This window comes from Bombyx mori, chromosome 16, assembly GCF_030269925.1.
Source record: "Bombyx mori chromosome 16, ASM3026992v2".
In the NCBI taxonomy this organism is placed as follows: Eukaryota; Metazoa; Arthropoda; class Insecta; order Lepidoptera; family Bombycidae; genus Bombyx; species Bombyx mori.
Window position 1 is genome coordinate 14,196,823 of NC_085122.1, and position 17,919 is coordinate 14,214,741.

The window sequence follows — 17,919 nt, forward strand, 5'->3', positions numbered from 1 at the left end:
GGTCTTAGTTACCAGGTCATAAAGTTCCCTAAAAAAACGAGGATAGCTCTTGTCTTCTGAAAATTTATCGTTATTTCCTAAAAGTCGGTACGGTACCATATTCATTCAACACTATTTTACTAAGTGCTCAGACACGCTAGCCGTTTTCGACGGTGTGTGGTTGCAAAATAAGTTTATCAGATTTCCCTAAATACATGTTTTATTGATTATTGATTAACCTTTTCAGTCACGAGCGTAAGTATCTCGCACATAACGTACGGTACTAGTAATGAAACTGAAATTTACTGTCTCTAACAATGAATATAAGCTATCACCAAGCCACATCTGATTTACATACTTATAGGTTTTTGTCGAAATATGTATCGTGAATACATACGCTTATAACCAGGTCATAATTTGCATTTTCTTTAATGCAGTGTTTGATCGTTTTGAAGGATAGCAACAGAAATTCTACAGGAACGCGTCTGCCCGGGAGCGGTTAAGGAGGTATAGAGTCCAGTCGTCCTGTAACGTTGCGGTTTTGCTACAGACTAGACTCGGTGTTTATATCAGAGGTTCTGGTCTGTCGCAATCCTGCTGAAGTCTTCATGGCCGCTTTGCACGTCTTGCTCTCGGTCCCGCTACTAACTAAGGTTTACAGCAAGTGATGGCTGAAATCCAACTGTTGGAACACATAGGATTTTAAGTGCCATCGCTATCTGTGGACTGTGTTACATCACTTTGGGTATTTAGTTAATTTCTGTACGCTGAGGTGAAAGTGCCTCTAAATGTCTATTTGATTTGAGTATTGTAATACAAAAAAATCCTGAGAAATGCACCTCAAACTACTCCAATTTAGAAATTGAATGCAACACAAAATAATATAAGTAGCTTCTTAGCAAATGAATATTTGCACATTTTTGATGAATTTTAAAAATGACATTTTGTAGAGCATTATTTTCTTTTACCATCATTGTTTAGTAACAAAAAAATTAATAGTAAGATTTTTTTGATTTTTTTTTTGAGAATGTCAATATCTAGTTATTAAGTCTGCTAAAATCAGGATATAAAATAAATTTTATAACATGGACTGTTCCAAATTTATTTTATTGAAAACCTCTCAAGAGTAAAAAGGTTTATTACATATAGCTATTTTTCAGCAGTTTGAAAGTAATGTGTAAAATTCATTAGTGTCAGAATTGTAAAGTTATTGTTATCAACGTGTATCTTAGTTTATGTAATTTAATGGATTATGCCTAACATGGTATGTTGAAGATAAATTAATGTGTTCCTATTTCATTAAAAACATTTTCAATGAACGCACGTTTTTAAACAGAATAAAATGAATGAGGAAGATCAGCATATGCCACCAGCGAAGAAGCCAAAGGTGGACAATTCGGTAGAAGATGTTGATTTCACTCAAGATGTGTCCATTGTAGATAATAACAAAGACTTTAAGATAAGTACTGATAAATATACTGATTATGTGACCCCTACTGAGCTGCAGCAGCTGCGGGAATTCAAAGTTCTAGATGAGGTGAAGTCCAACGAAGAAGATAGTAATGACGAGGATACAGAGTCCACTGAGGGTAGGCTCCTTATTAACTATGTTTCGGTGTTGTTCTTGAATCTATTGAATATTGAGTAAGTGCATGCATTAGAAGTGTTATGTGAAGTAAAAAATTAAAACCCACAAAAATAAAAATCAAGTGATTCCTTATAACAAATAGTAGATAGGTCAAATCAGTTCACCGGATATACAATAAAAAAGTATTCTTGCTTTTACTATACAGAGTAATTGATAATGGTAGAATACACAACAGAGTGAAAACATTACAATTTTGAATACTCAAGGTTTTAACACAACTTAGGAGAAAGATAATGCAGTATTTTACCTGCATTCTGTCTATATAGTAAAATTTGATGAACGAGCTCATGGCTCACCTGAAGTATAGTGATTATTGGAGCACATAGACATCTCATGTGTGAATACTGTCACCCATTAAAAATATGAGGTATTATAATAATATTACATGTCTAGGTTGAACCTCCATTGTATTGTATAACAGCTGCCCACACTTTAAATTGACACCTAACTGCTTTGTAACAAAAATGGGCTGATATGGCTACTTGCTCAGGCTCACAGCATGCCCTACTACAGTAATTATGTATATATGATATTGACAGACAACTTAGTGTTAAGATACAAAAACACTTGCAACTAATGTAGATTCAAAGGTTAAAGTTTTTTATTAGCATAAATTGATTGATGAGCTTTCATTCTTAGACCCATAGACACACCAATGTTGATGCGAAGGGCGACAGGCTCAAGTATACTAATGTTGAATCCATATGCATGGTTGCTTTACTGTAGGAATAGTTAAGAAGGAAGTGTTATAGGCATGATAATTATGCAAAATCCCAATTAAATTGTGATGATTTCGTCAATTGTTTTCTAACTTAATAGGTATATTTTAAGTAACTATTTACAATGTCGTCTACTACTTTATTAATTAATAATATATTTTAGGAAAATCAGAAGGTGTGCCCGAAGATGAAATAGAGAAAATGTTAGATGAAGATCTTCCGGAGGGCTTTAAGGGTGCTCCTAAACCTAAGGAGAAGGCATACGTTATGGGAAAGAAAATTGTTTTAGAAGGTAAGTTAATTGACTTCAACAAACACTGGCAATACAATAACTCCTTTGGTGACACTGCCCTGTCATGAGAATTGTGAGAGATGGTTTTTATTGGGCTCCTCACAAGTTATCTCTTATAGTCTAAATCACATCACAGTATCCATGCACCCAATGGGCAATTGTATGAAACTATCGCATATGGGAGTCGTGTGATACCGGTGCAGTGTTTTGTAAAAGGCAGGCTCCTACCCATCTAATTACTATTAGTTTTACAGTTTCATTTTAAATTGGTAGGTGACCGATTCATTGATTCATAACGATATTTTTATTCCCCAAATCTCAGTCGTAACCAACTATCTAAAAAGTATATCAGATACAGGGTGTCCCTCAAGAGGGTGCGTCAAGCCGACAACTGTAGGTAGTTCTTTATTAGAATAATCGAAGTAAATAGTTTTGGAATAATGAGTACTTGTACTTAGCGAACAACCTCTTCTTCCGCCAACCCTTGAACTGTGTTTTACAGAAGGTATCATAATATGATTCGTAGTTAACATTAAGGCTGGCCACATATATTAAAAGATGCGAATAGTGATATCTGAATTATTACTGGTTATACGAATTAAATGCGCACTGAATACATTTTACTCCACCAAATAGGCACTCACTGTTATATCACTTCCATTAAGCCCTTATAACACGGTACTCTTATAACGGATTTTCATATTACGCGAATTCAGTCCTTCGTATAACACGGGTATACCCCATATAACGCGGGCATTTTGCACGTTTTACTATTACTGTATTGTGAAATTTATAATGATTTGTACAGTTTATAAGTCGGCACGAGTCTTGAGCTCTGACCTTGACATGCGCAGAAGTCCATTTTTGGGTCTGTTTGGAGGAACGAGGCAAGAACGGGGGTGCGTAAGCCATATTGATTACGTGATTGGATCTACCCGCGGCACGTCACCTGCCGTCAGTTGTGATTGGTTCCCTGTGTTGTGCACGCGCATCACTGCAGCAAACTACACTTTTGTCCAATTTTAATAGCCCCACATTTTTTTTTTCAAACTCATTCAATTTTTATATATATTTTATTGATGTACAAAACAAATCACAATAATTATAGTACATTACATATTAACTAAATCGTACAAATAGTACCTAAGTCTGATCTGGATTGCAGTCTAAATAATATATGCACTAAGCAAACCTGTATTAATGTACATAGCGAGCGAGCCTCTGCATTGGTTATTGAAAATAAAATTACGAGTTCCAGGGGAAAAAAAAGCAAAAAAAATAATACGAAGTATCCACGTATGTAGACAACTACAATACAACCAACACAAAATTTCATCCCTCTCCAGGGTATAACATGAAGATTAATTCTCACACATTCAATATCGATAACTAGCCATTGTTAAATAGGATATCCTTCCTCCTATCCTTCACACAACTGACAAATCCCTTGAGTCTTGGTTCAAAAATATTGAGGTCTCCGTTTGTCTATTGTCTTTAGTAAGTATTTATCAACTTAGTATTATTATAATATTCTAATAATGTAATATTTTAAACTTTATTCTCAAAATGAAACCATATATATATATACAGTGTTAGGTAGTAAAGTAGTCAACAATACTGATAAAGAAAATAACATCAATTATGTAAATGATTTGCAAATTTTAACTAACAGTAAACTATCTATACTTTCATGTTAGCAGCGAGAACGTTAGTTGGAGTAGTTAAAGCTGTGACCGACATAATTAAATAAAAAGTCAATTTGATGACTGTCACTGATTGGAATAAACTGTGCCAAAAAGTGAATAAAATAAAAGAGCTATATAGGAAAAGTGATCGTTTGCTGGACTCTGTTTACTCTTGTGAGTCCGCACGGGTGGGTACCACCATCTTGTCTATTTCTGCCGTGAAGCAGTAATGCGTTTCGGTCTGAAGGGTGGAGCAGCTGTTGTAACTATACTGAAACCTCAAAACTTATATCTCAATTAATCTGTGGCATTTACATAGTAGATGTATACGGGCTCCGGTAACCACGTAAAGATCGATGATATGATGTATGGTATGTCATTTATGATAGAATGAAGATTTTTTATTTCGTGTATTTTGCTCCATTATTGCTTCACGATAACGCGAGACCTCATACAGCACGAGAAACCGTTTTAACTCTACAGGAACCGCTATTAGGAACCTGTCGTCGTATTCGCCAGACCTTGCTCCCTCGAACTACAATTCCTTTCGTGATTTGGACAATTTTCTATGTGATAAAAAGTTTTCTTCCCAGGAGGCAGTACAAAATGCTTTCACACAGTAAGTAGAATCTAGATCATCAGAGTTCTATCGCAAAGGCATAAATGACCATCCTATTAGATGGCAGCAATGTATAGATAATAATGGTAGATATTTTGATTAGATAAATATGTTAAAACGAAATTAATAAAACGAATAAAAAATTTTCAGTACAAATCGGCAATTTCATACTTTAACCGAGTTTAACCACTAATATTAAACACATGAGTGAACCATTTATTTTGACCCTATGTGTACGATGCGCAGATGGCACCCCACTCTCGTCGAGAGCACAAGACTCGTGCCGATTACTATACCTTTGCATATTGTGTTAATTGTCTTGGTACAAAATTAAATTAATTATTTGTACGTAACACGTTACATATATGGGGTCATACAAGTGCGTTATGCGAGAATACTGCTACAGCGTGTTTTCTATAACGCGGAAGCAATCTACAGTGTTATAGGGGGGATTACTGTATTAAACGTTTCTCGCGGTTTCTGCGATTTGGAAGGTACGGACCAGCGAACTCACCGACGTATTTATTAGACAAGAAACACTCGGCGTCGCGCGGGTCATGACGTTTGCTTTTAAAATGTTTTAATCCAGGCTCTAAACTATGAGCGGACAACCATAGAAATCTATTAAATTTTACATTTGATTGCTTGAGTATACTTAATGTATACTACCGTTAATAAACACTAAAAAAATAAATGGTATTCTATTAAAACGGCAATCTGAGGGCTACATACCCAATACTGTAGACCGAATGGTAAACAGTTGACGTCGCCCAAAGCACGTCATTACGGATCGATTCCGATCCATTAACGGTGCTTTTAGGCACCACAAGCATCGGTCACCGTCCTCGTCGAACCCGTCGCTTGCGACGAAGGACTCGACGAGCGAATTAACCCACGGACACAGCCCACTGAGTTTTCTGGCCGGATCTTCTCAGTGGCTCGCGTTTCCGATCCGGTGGTAGATTCTGCGAAGCACGGCTCATGCTAGGGCCAGTGTTAGCAACACTCCGGCTTGAGCCCCGTGAGCTTACCTACACACGTTAGGGTGAATCTGAAATAGTCTCTCAAGGCTATCAGCATAGGTAGGAAAAACAAACTGATTGTTTAACGTAACTCCAACGTTATTAAAATGCTTGTTGACTCAGACAAGGGCGCCAACCACTTCGAAGTGCTTCCGCTGGATTGGATGATGGTCCGACACTACAGCGGCATGCCGGTCTACATGCACCGCTCCACCAGGGTCTGCACGCTCTCCAAGCCCTACTTCCTCGGGAAAGGGAACATCCGGGTAACTATACTCCGCACCCAGCCTGCGTCTGAGCTCGACGGTTCAATGTTGCGAATGTTTTAAATACACCAACTATTTATATTTTATTTTAGAATTGATTCAGCAAAGTTTCATGAAAATTTACAAAAATATGGAGACATTTTATAAAATTGGGATTTGTTTGTGGTAGTATGATGTTAAAATTTGTCAACCGTCCCGCCTCCTGCGAGGTGACTGCACCTCACCCTTCATATACATCTAGTAGGTCCTTATCCATGAAGTTTTAAAATGCTGGCCATTTGAAACTTAATTTTTAATTGACTCGCAATACTTTCTAAATTCAAATGAATTTTATTTTTGAAACAATTATATTTTCATATTCAGTCATTTGTTTATTGATTAATATTTTGTTTTTATTACATTTGTGTCATTTGCAATAAGAGTGATTATGGAATAAGTCGATGATTACGAATTAAAGTCGATAGTGAAAGCTGATGATAATCTATCTATCGCTGACTTAGCAGCTCACCGCCCTCCTAGTGCTAAGTGGTTATCGGAGCCCATAGACATATGCATCGTATATACTTTACGGCAGTAAAGAGTTTCAGTTTGAAGGGCGGGGCAGCTGTTGTACTGTACTGAGATCTTAGAACTCATGTCTCAAGGTGAGTGGCGGTATTTACGTTGTGGATGTCTGGGCTCCGGTAACCATTCAATACCAGGTGGGCCATGAGCTCTTCCACGTATGAAAGCAATAAAAAAACCTTCGGCCATCGGAGCCGAGTTCATCCATATCATCTGGAACCGCTGCGTTCATCGACAGTGCGTTTCCAGAGGTTTTTTTTGCCACGTACCATCCGGCTATGAAATGAGCTCCCCCCCACGGTGTTTCCCGAGCGCTATGACATGTCCTTCTTTAAAAGAGGCTTGTGGAGAGTATTAAGCGGTAGGCAGCGGCTTGGCTCTGCCCCTCGCATTGCTGAAGTCCATGGGCGACGGTAACCACTCACCATCAGGTGGGCCGTATGCTCGTCTGCTTATAAGGGCAATAAAAAAAAATGTTATCTCTTCACCGTGGAAGTCGATCGTAAGCATTTCGTATTTCACGGTACCCGACTGCGGACCACCTACCCCCCCCACACCGCGCCGCGCCCCGCAAGTCATGATGACTTCAAGTCGTATATTCAACTTCTGTATACCTGCTGCTCGTAAACGGCAATTTCGTAGGTAATGATGTAATCTATACCAACATGCTTTGCACTTGAAATGATATAACTGTACGGCAGAGACCGGCCGAGTCTCCCTCTCTTCGTTCGAAGCGCCCGCGTCGGGCCGGCGCGTGCGTGGAGCTCTATGGGCTCTGTTCTCGGACGAGGGCAACATTGTGTTCCATAGTAACCCACTGTCTGATTGATATTATTTCAGCGGCACGATATTCCCATCAGCGCCATCCCGTGTCTTGCGTACAGAAAGTACTTAGAGGAGGAAGAAAAACAAAAGGAAATTGACAACAAGATCCAAGAACAGATCCGCAATGGGACCTGGAACACGGTGCAGAGCGACGCCGCCTCAGAGCCGCCCGTTCCTCGCTGCCCCTTCGCTGCCACCAGTGCCACTACTGGGGACCCCGCCGACAGCGCTGCCACTGGGGACACCACCATCAGCGCTACCACTGGTGCCACTACTGGAGACACCACCAGCAGTGCTACCACAGGCGACACTACTGGAGACGCCACCAGCAGTGCTACCACCGGCGGCACTACTGGAGACACCACCAGCAGTGGCGGCAGTGTAAGCAGGCAGGAGAACGATGATGGCATCCCCGCCAACAGGAAACCGGTGGTTCTGCCCGGCGGGATCGTGATGCCTCCCCCCAGGGTGGAGACCGTCAGCACCAGCTGGAAGACCCAGCACTTGACTCACGAGCAGGTCAACGAGTACTGCGCTAAGCTGTTCAAGTTTAAGACCGTCAATATTATGCTTTTCAAGTGAGTGCTTTTCTGTATTTATTGTATTTATGTATGTATACTCCGCGTCGGAGTGCATCCTGAGCAGTAGCGTGTCCCGTGTGCAGGCGCTGGGCCGACAAGCGCAAGTACACCAAGGCGCGGAAGGCCCTGCAGTACCCGGCGCTGCCCGAGGGCACCAAGCTCATCGCCATCCCCGCGCAGCACGGCGCGCACGACGCTGAAGGTAGCCCCCACTGCTCACAGCCACACAAACGCGCACACTACACACAAACAGACCACATAAGACACATGTAAAAATAATTTCTGTAATTTATTTTGTGTTTGAGCATAATTCATTTGTCTTTAATTTCGTGGCAAAAAATATAAGTTGAAGTAGTTAGCGACGAACTAACGCTGCCACTGACGGCTGCATTGCGAGCAGGCGGCAAGTCCACCAAGCGCGACTGGGTCATGAACATGGACGGGCGCAGCTACCTCGCCGTGTTCCACGAGTACGTGGGCCGCGCCCTGCAGAAGCAGCCCGTCTACGAGTTCAAGCAGCTGGGTGAGTGCAGTGACGTCACGCGGGCGCGCCGTGACGTCACGCGGTGCTCACGCGCTGCTCGTGTCCGCAGAGAACGCCGCCACGCCCTACCAGGCCACGGTGTACATCGGCGGCATGCAGTACGGCGTGGGCCGCGGCTCCAGCAAGCGCCAGGCCAAGTCGGCGGCCGCGCGCGCCTCCATCCACATCCTCATCCCCGAGATGAAGGACGAGCTGGACGGCCGCCGCCGCGACGCCGACCCCGACTTCACCTTCTTCGACTACGTCGGCATCGAGGACCCGCGCATCGCCGAGTTCTGCGCCGCCACCTGCGAGCCCTCGCCGCACGCCATCCTGCGCACCTGCCTGCTCAGGAACTTCGGCGCCGGCGACCGGCACGTGCACACCGAGGTGCCCCCTGACACGTGCCACTTCGCTCTTCGGCGACTGATCACAGACTTACTTAACTTTTACCATTCCAGATGAAAAAGTTTGAAAACCAAAAGATTGAACTGACGATGAAGGTGGGCAAGCACACCGCCACCGTGGTCTGCAAGAACAAGAAGACGGCCAAGCAGCGCGCGTCGCAGTCCATCCTGCAGGTGAGCGCCGCCCCCCGCCCCGACCCCCAGCCCCCAACGCCCCGCCCTGACCCCCGCTGCTGCTTGCAGGCTCTGCACCCCCACGTGCGCTCGTGGGGCTCACTGCTGCGGCTGTATGGTTCGCGGTCCGTGAAGAGCTGCAAGGAGAAGAAGCTAGAGGAGCAGCAGATCACGCTCCTGCAGGACAAGGCGCGCCACAACGAGCCCAACTACGCGGTGCTGGAGAAGCTGCGGAACGAGATGCGGAAGCTGCGGGAGCGCGACGCGGCCGTGGTGCCCATCGGCACGCTGCTGCTGGCCGACGACCTGCCCTCGCACTCCGCCTCCAACCTCAACAACGTCGAGCTCTGAGCGACTTCACGTGCCCTGGCACCCTCTACATAAGTAATAAGTAGAAACAATACTGTGCGCGCGGGGGCTGCCGCCGGGGGGCGCCACCTCCGGTCGCAGACGACTGCTGGCTATATAATTATTCAATTTCCTCTTCTGATTTTGATTAATTCAATGAAAACATAATTCAACCCCAAAAAAAAGTCCCAAAACAACAGCAATTATTTGTGTAAATAATAAACTTTTTTAATTTATTGTTAAAACAAACCCTGGTAATGCCGCCACCGGTGCGCGCCCCCACATGCGAGGGGGTGAGAAGGCCCAAGGACCGGCACAAACGTATTCTGGGTGTCCGCAGCGCGCGGGCCCGTGTCTCCGTAATGAAGCTGTCGTTAAATTAATTGTGTCGATTACTTGTGCACGGCGGTCGAGCTGCGGCACGCGCCCTGCCAGCCTCCTCGGTGCAGGCGTGTTGCGCTGGGGCTCGGGATGAGTAAAAACTCTCACCGAAATACAAATTAAGACTCGAATTTGATTATTACGACTCTCATGGTCCACTTTCGTCCGCTGCATCTCTTCGAGTAGAAGTGAGTTCCGACAGCTGGGCGTGTGCCCCCGCGCTCCCGACACGACGGTTCTACGGTTTCCAGAACTTCAACGGTAGTACTGTAGTACTAGTCTCTTCGGCATCACAGATGGCGTTACTTACATCTCTATCGACATGACACAACTTTTTAAATAATGTTAGTTAAATCATCTGCTTAGGGCTCTATATACTTAGTTTTATTTTCATTGTTCAAGTCGAGCCACCTATTTTTAAGTCTAGATAATATTGTACAATACGTTAGAACATAATATTGCAATACGTTGGCAACATATTACCACCTCAACACGGCGTGTCCGGGTGGCGCGCGCGTCGTGGTGCTGACCGCGGCCCTTCTGTCCCGGGTCAGGATGAAGGAGCGCAAGAGTAGCCACCCCTACGACAGTTTCACAAGAGCGGGGCGTTGATGTCTTGAGGAAAATCGGACAATGACCACAAAAAAATTAGTATCCAACATTACTTTATTCACGACCAGCGGCACCCGGGCACGCCGTGGTCGTGTGAAAACCATCGATTTCTTGAAGCCAGCATTGCGCGGCCACGGTGCCGACGAGGGTACCAAGCTTGGTCACAATCGGACCGATGGTTTGGGAACGCACATAGGACAAATATACAAACTCCATTTTTATATAATATATAGAAGATAATGAATTCAAATCAAAAATAATCTCATTAATTATGATTAGCGCTAGTGGGGTCCGAGCTATTTATTGTAGTCTATGAACTTTTCAAATAAAATAAAGTGTTAAAATTTGAGATTCATTTTATTAAAAAAATAATAAATACATCCACCCTTCTGTTCTCAGCCTATTTTACAAGTGACATCGAATTGTCTGGTTTAATACTTAACTATAAAATGTTATTAATTGATTTTTAATATTCAGATAAAATCATGTTCTTTGCGTTTTTAATAGAATCTCTATAGAATCCTAAAATCGTTCATTAATGTAAAATTATGTAGATGCACACATATATGTACATGTATGCATCTACATAATTTCCTTTCCTATCCTTTCCGATCCTATTTATGAAAGAACCAAAATCTTAATATCAAGATAATCCTTATTTTACTAAAATCGTGCGTCAATTCGGTGGCGCCGTTCGAGGGCGCTCGGCGACTGTCGTCTAGGCACCAAAATGATACCAAGGGCCGTGGTCGCCGCCTCCCAATTTTGCGCCCTTGTAATTTCCTGTCGTCGCTGCCCTGCTTCTTACCACCAACGATTTAAGTTTGTCGATTTCGTTCATGACAATGAAAATGCGTTAAAGACAGGTTGTCGTTGGTAAGTTTGTCCGATGAACCATGATGTCTTCAGCAGCAGCTTATTTCAAGTGCATCTACGAGCAGCTTGTAGGTTCTACCTTCCAGTGTAACCCAGCGACGACTTGTAGTCCGTTACCACAAGTTTAGTTTTATATTTGTGGATGGAGAGTTCAAACGTGTTAGTGAGATGCTGTCCATTCTATTTAACACTGCCAACATGTCGGACTCGCCGGCCGCCAACATTGCGCCATTACGTACGGTTGTCTCTTCCACGCGTCGGAGGTTTGTGATTTTATGGCGTCGATGCCCACGTCCCAGTCGCAGTGACGAGTACCCAGTTCGCATTAGTTGTCTGTGGACCCTTGAGAACGCATACGCAAGAGCACTGGGATAATTTTTTTGTGCTATGTTGTGACCAGTGAAAGAATGGTGTGCCCGCGAAGTGCCTATGAGAAGTTGGCCCCAGAAATATACTTGTACATGAAACCATCATATTAAAATCTGTTGCTGGAGTAACAGAATATTTTAGGTCGGCGTACACTGGGTAACGGCTTGGAGTCCGTACCAATAGCATTACAGTACTAATAGGTAGTAGTATCATATTGTTATAACAATAATATTATCAGGTGAATGGTACAATAAATTTCGATCACACTCAAGGTGACTTAGTACCTCGCATCTCACACTGACTCGAACGCCTGCGCCAGATATAATCACAATGTGTTCTTTCCAAGAGACCTCTGTTCACTCAGAGTAATAACACATTTACGTCGAGTTGGGTAGTTTTGTTCCGTCCATTGAAATTTGTTATGGATTTGTAATTACAAGCAGTACTTAGGCAGTTCAATAAGCGGTAGTGTGAGCGCGAGACTATGATAAACTATGAGTCCCATTTCGGGCGCACGGTCGGTCGCTCTCCGTCGCTGGACGCTAACACGTTGGAGACTCCGCCGTGCTCCGCCGCTGGGAATGAAGCCTGTAACGTAATAAATTCATCCAAATCCATGAAAAAACACAAAAATACATACGAATCTATTGATAGCGGCAAATCTATGACAACGCTACTTCGTACTGCTACGAACTTCGATTGTCTTATTATCTAGACTAGCTGTCCGCCGCAGATTCCCTTACGCACGTTAAGTCCCGTCGGCAGGGGCTCGTGCTCAGCTGTGGGGAGAAGGATAGCGTACATTGTTCCAGTTCAGAGGGATGAGCGTGAATACGAAACAGAGTTACTTTCGTATTAATAATATTAATTATTTGCTGTATAATTTTTGGCATGGCCTTTTAGTTAGTTGGTTGGATGAGCTCACGACCCACTTAATATTAAATGTTTAGCGGAGTCCATAGAAATCCACAATGTAAATTCCGCCACCCTCCTCGAGGCAGGAGTTCTAAGCCTTACTTTCATAGTACAACAATTGCCTAACCCTTCCAACCGAAACCCACTACTGCTTCATGGTGGAAACCGCCACCGGCACTGCGTGTGTCTACCCTTGAGGGCTCACAATACGTCCTACAATAACTACTAAACTCCTGTTTTAATAAGCTTGTATCGTGCTCTAAATTAATCTCCGTCTTCCTGTAAAAATACACGAGAATCTTGAATATTGCAGTCGTCGTGGCCTAAAAGGTAAGACGTTCGGTGCATTCGTGTTGAGCAATGCACCGGTGTTCGAATCTCAGGCCGGTAACAAATTTTTCAAATGAAATACGTACTTAACAAAATATGTTCACGATTGACTTCCACGGTGAAGGAATAACATCGTGTAATAAAATCAAACCAAATTACTGGTGGTAGGACCTCTTGTGAGTCCGCGCGGGAAGGTACCACCACCCTGTCTATTTCTGCCGTGAAGCAGTAATGCGTTTCGGTTTAAAGGGTGGGGCAGCCGTTGTACCTAACTATACTTGAGACCTTAGAACTTATATCTCAAGGTGGGTGGTGCATTTACGTTGTAGATGTCTATGGGCTCCAGTAACCACTTAACACCAGGTGGGCTCGTCCACCCATCTAAGCAATAAAAAAAAAAGAATCCGAATTAGTTCCGGAGATGTGCGCGGACAAACCAACAGATTTCAGTCGGACCGCGGATGCTGTGAGCTGACCTGCGCGAGGCCGAGCCACCTCTCCTTGATGAAGTCGGCGGCGCGCTCCCCGATCATGATGACCGGCGCGTTGGTGTTGCCCGAGGTCACACTCGGCATCACGCTCGCGTCCGCCACGCGAAGCCGGTCCAGTCCTTGCACCTTCAATCGACCGTAACAATTGTAACTGTTGGGCTAGATGTAACTTGCTAGCACGTACCTACTTAAGTATGTATACTTTAAACAGGATTTATGACCGTTTTATAGGCTTGTCTATGTAAGGAACGCGGTGGTTGCATATTTGGTAAATACAAGAACAAGTGACAAGAACTAATGTTAATTACCTGGAGTAGGTTGTCGACCACTGCGCCGGGATCGCCCCGCGGCCCCATCCTGCAGGAGCCGGCTTGGTGGTTTTCAGGACCCGTCTGCATCCTGACTGCACACTCCCAGTATGCATCACATCCAAACTTTAGTTTCTCGCATCCCTTGACTGGGGTCTTGTCCAGCTTCAGTCCGTATCGCTTCAGAGCCGTCGTTTCCGACAGTTTGATGGCGAACTTAATGCCTTCCACTAGGGTTTTGACGTCGTCTGGATGGGTCAGGTAGCTAGAAGGAGTTTTATTGAAAGCGTACAGCCTATATTCCGACATTACAGAGACAGTCGCTGGATTTTTATTGTCGCCATACACTATGGTATCGATGAGAACTCCAAGTCTTAAATATGATTTATTTTGATTGCATTCAATAAACGTACGAGCTCCCAGTCCAGACATTATCACAATCATAGTTATTTCAGTACTTTATGCTTCCAAACATACTTGGTTATGAATAAAAGAATGTCACTGAACTATATTTTTTTAACTATGTAACTAACTTTTGGCTGAATCTAACAAATAATGAAACTTATAATAATACTCCTACCCACTTTGGGACATTAGGTCGGAGTCTCACATATAGAATAACGGCTCTCTCAGTTTTCAATTCTCAATTCAAATTGGACCATACCCGACCCAAGCGACGGGACAGTGCGAATCTGGAATAGCCCTTTAGGCTAGTAGCGAATAAGTAGGAAAAAAAATCGGCTCACAAGGCTGCTATTTGGGGGCAGAAATAGTCAGCATGGGAGCTACCTACATTACTATGCACCCCACAACTAGTAGTGCAGATTTCAAATAGTATAATTTAATGTATTATATTTTATTATAAGTACAGTAACAGCACTCAAGGTTAACAAGTTACTTAGACTAGTGATGAGTATCAATCAGGTCAGAAGAGGAGAGTCATACTTTGCATATATTTTGGGATATTCATAAGGATCTGCGGATGATATCTCAAGTTTCCCCCTGCTCTTGGGGCGCAGGACCGTCGGTATGATCTGTATGGAGCGAGAGCCGTTGTCCAGCCTCTCTCCGACCATGCCGGTCTTGGCGCAGTCGGCTAGGAATCCGCCGAAGAACAGCTGGATGTCGGGGCGGTCTTCTGCGGGGTTCGCGTACTTCGTGTTTATGAAGGCCGTTACTTCCGAGATACCTGCAGCATGGACGTTCTTTGTGCTTAGGTGCGATACACGTACAGCCGACATTTTAATGAAAAAACGGCTGTCGAGATCGGTCTCGGGTCATAGACTACAACCATAAAGAAGACTGACCGGTGCCAGACATGAGGCCGTCTCTGAAGAGCAGATACTCCATGGCGGTGGCCCAGTTGAGTGGCGCGGTGTTGTTGTCGTTGATGCGGAAGGTGAGGAAGTGCGCGACGTGGTTGTGCAGGTTGCGGCCCACGGCGGGCAGCGCGTGCACCGGCGCCACGCCCGCGCGCCGCAGCACGCCCGGCTCGCCCACGCCGCTCAGCTGCAGCAGCTGCGGCGACCCGATGGCGCCGCCGCTGCACCACACAACTGCACTTTCTATTCTCCACTTCTAATTTACTTTCAAACTAATTTACAAACCTAAGCTTCGCTTGGAGTATAAGCCTAGCTTTGACTCTGCAAGAATACGTAACCGATTTTTTTTAAAAGATCCATATTTTCAGTAACATTGAACATTAGAACTTTCAAGATTATTTTTTTATTTATTGCTTAGGTGGGTGGACGAACTCATGGCCCACTTGATGTTAAGTGGTTACCAGAGCACATAGACATCTACAACGTAAATACCGCCACCTACCTTGAGATATAAGTTCCAACGTTTCAGTTTTTACAGTACAACGGCTGTTCCACCCTTCAAACCGAAACGCATTACTGCTTCACAGCAGAAATAGCTGCCTAATTTCTACTACTCCTATTATACCCGTGCGGACTCACAAGTCGTCTCACTACCAGTAACAAAGCCAAATGTGAGTCAAGGCCTTAGACTTAACCTTCAAGCCTATTCAACGTAATTGTACTACATATTCTACATCTTCAAGAGCTGACAATTGACGTTCTTGCCACTCTGACACAATTCCTTATTCTTTTATTTTGTAATAAATTCTCCTTGTCCGCCAATCGATGTCTAATTATAATAACTCAGTAGCTTACGATGCCTTCATATACAACAAACAAAAATTAATTAACGTTAATGCTATAACAAAATGTAGTTATGTGCGGTAGACACCACCGATGGCTTATTTCTCATTTCGAAGCTCGCAAAAGCCGACCAATGAGAGAGCTCGGGTCACCTTAAGATGATTTCGTTATTCGCATAGACGAGCTGAGTTCCTCCGCGGGAGTCCCTGAGTTTGACGGCGTAGGCCTGCCTCGTGGTCTGGTCTATGAGCACTCTGGTGACGGTGGTGTTGAGCATGACGTGCAGGTTGCGGCGGCGGCGGGCGGGGCGCAGGAAGGCGCGCGCCGCACTCAGCCGCGACCCGTTCCTGTTGGTGGTCTGCGCGATCGCGAACCCGGCCTGCTGCTCGCCGTTGAGGTCGCGCACCCGGTACCCTGCGGGAGCCGCTCTTCATTATAAAGTTATTTACTTCGGTACTTAACAGCTGTAGAAAGCTGCCTCGTAGACACTCCCTATTAGACAACATCGTAAGGTCTTTATAAAAACAACAATATCAGAGTTCGATATCAGTACAACTAGTTGCTGATTAATGCAGTTCCTATCATCTCCTGAACATGAGAACTACAAGTCTTAAATATAATTTATTTGTTATATTTGAATGAACATGAAAAACATGAAAAATAAAACTATATCATTGGAACCTGAATCTTCGAAGCGATAGCATGGTTTGAAACTCAATATGTGTCTTTTGATGACGCTTAGGTTAAGGTCAATGATTTGAATTTCAATGATTTCTGATAGAATAAGATCTAAAGTCAGTGAGGAATACCGTGGCAATATCCACGTGCAGTGATGAATTTTCGAGAAACGTTATCAGAATGTCGGTTCGTGTGGATTCTAATACAGTTCTCGAGATGTTTTGTTAAGAACAAAATGTCAATAACCAAGTTAAAATGAACAAGACTTTGCCCCGACGACAGCACCGGCTCACGATTTCAACCACGGGTCCCTCACACCCGGGACACGCAGAGAGCACCTACGGTTAGGCAGAGTATTCTAATTTAGTAGTCGTCGTGGCCTAACGCATAAGACGTCCGGTGCATTCGTGTTGAAGCGATGCACCGGTGTTCGAATCCCGCAGGCGGGTACCAATTTTTCTAATGAAATACGTACCTAACAAATGTTCACGATTGACTTCCACGGTGAAGGAATAACATCGTGTAATAAAAATGAAACCCGCAAAATTATAATTTGCGTAATTACTGGTGGTAGGACCTCTTGTGAGTCCGCGCGGATGGGTACCACCACCCTGCCTATTTCTGCCGTGAAGCGGTGATGCGTTTCGGTTTGAAGGGTGGGGCAGCCGTTGTAACTATACTTGAGACCTTAGAACTTGTATCTCAAGGTGGGTGGCGCATTTACGTTGTGGATGTCTATGGGCTCCAGTAACCACTTAACACCAGGTGGGCTGTGAGCTCGTCCACCCATCTAAGCAATAAAAAAAAAAAAAAAAAAAAAAAAAAAAAAAATGGGTCATGATCATACCTAATTCTTCTCCAGCGTTGACCAAACTGTAGCTGAGTGGGGGGTGGTAAGGGAACTGCGAGACAGTGAGCGGTCCACCGACTCCGTGATACCCAGTGTCCATCTCTTCGACCTGCTTGTTGTCCTCTGACTTGAGGAAGTACGGGAGCACGTCCTCGTACGACCAGCCTTCGTTGCCGAGTGCAGCCCAGTCGTCATAGTCTTTATGGGATCCTCGAATATACATCATTCCATTCATTACTGACGTTCCTCCTAAGACCTGTAGTATTGATCAGTTGAGGTGAGTGAGCGTCAA

At 44.0% G+C, this 17,919-nt stretch overlaps 2 protein-coding genes across 10 annotated transcripts in view; one reads left to right on the plus strand and one right to left on the minus strand.

Moving 5' to 3' along the window:
• LOC101736258 (microprocessor complex subunit DGCR8) lies at nt 1-10,992 on the plus strand. 9 transcript variants are annotated; one of them, XM_062673161.1, is made up of 10 exons: nt 24-1,243; nt 1,316-1,568; nt 2,510-2,638; nt 6,088-6,230; nt 7,635-8,197; nt 8,284-8,402; nt 8,601-8,723; nt 8,794-9,113; nt 9,185-9,304; nt 9,374-10,992. In XM_062673161.1, the coding sequence occupies exons 1-10, from the start codon at nt 1,232-1,234 to the stop codon at nt 9,653-9,655; spliced, it is 2,064 nt and encodes a 687-aa protein (XP_062529145.1). In that variant the 5' UTR covers nt 24-1,231; the 3' UTR covers nt 9,656-10,992. The 9 variants fall into 9 exon arrangements, with proteins under 9 accessions (XP_062529144.1, XP_062529145.1, XP_062529137.1 ...); XM_062673153.1 differs by having other exon boundaries at nt 24-234; nt 417-1,243; nt 9,185-10,992; XM_062673156.1 differs by having other exon boundaries at nt 24-234; nt 417-486; nt 9,185-10,992.
• LOC101736123 (glucose dehydrogenase [FAD, quinone]) overlaps nt 10,984-17,919 on the minus strand; it is a 19,240-nt gene continuing 12,304 nt past the window's right edge. Inside the window, exons 5-11 of the mRNA XM_004922711.5 lie at nt 17,625-17,883; nt 16,252-16,513; nt 15,242-15,477; nt 14,880-15,123; nt 13,935-14,199; nt 13,612-13,752; nt 10,984-12,478 (exon numbers count right to left, since the gene is read on the minus strand). Coding sequence (XP_004922768.2) covers nt 12,383-12,478; nt 13,612-13,752; nt 13,935-14,199; nt 14,880-15,123; nt 15,242-15,477; nt 16,252-16,513; nt 17,625-17,883 — 1,503 coding nt within the window. The 3' untranslated portion in view covers nt 10,984-12,382. The remainder of the gene's footprint in view (nt 12,479-13,611; nt 13,753-13,934; nt 14,200-14,879; nt 15,124-15,241; nt 15,478-16,251; nt 16,514-17,624; nt 17,884-17,919) is intronic.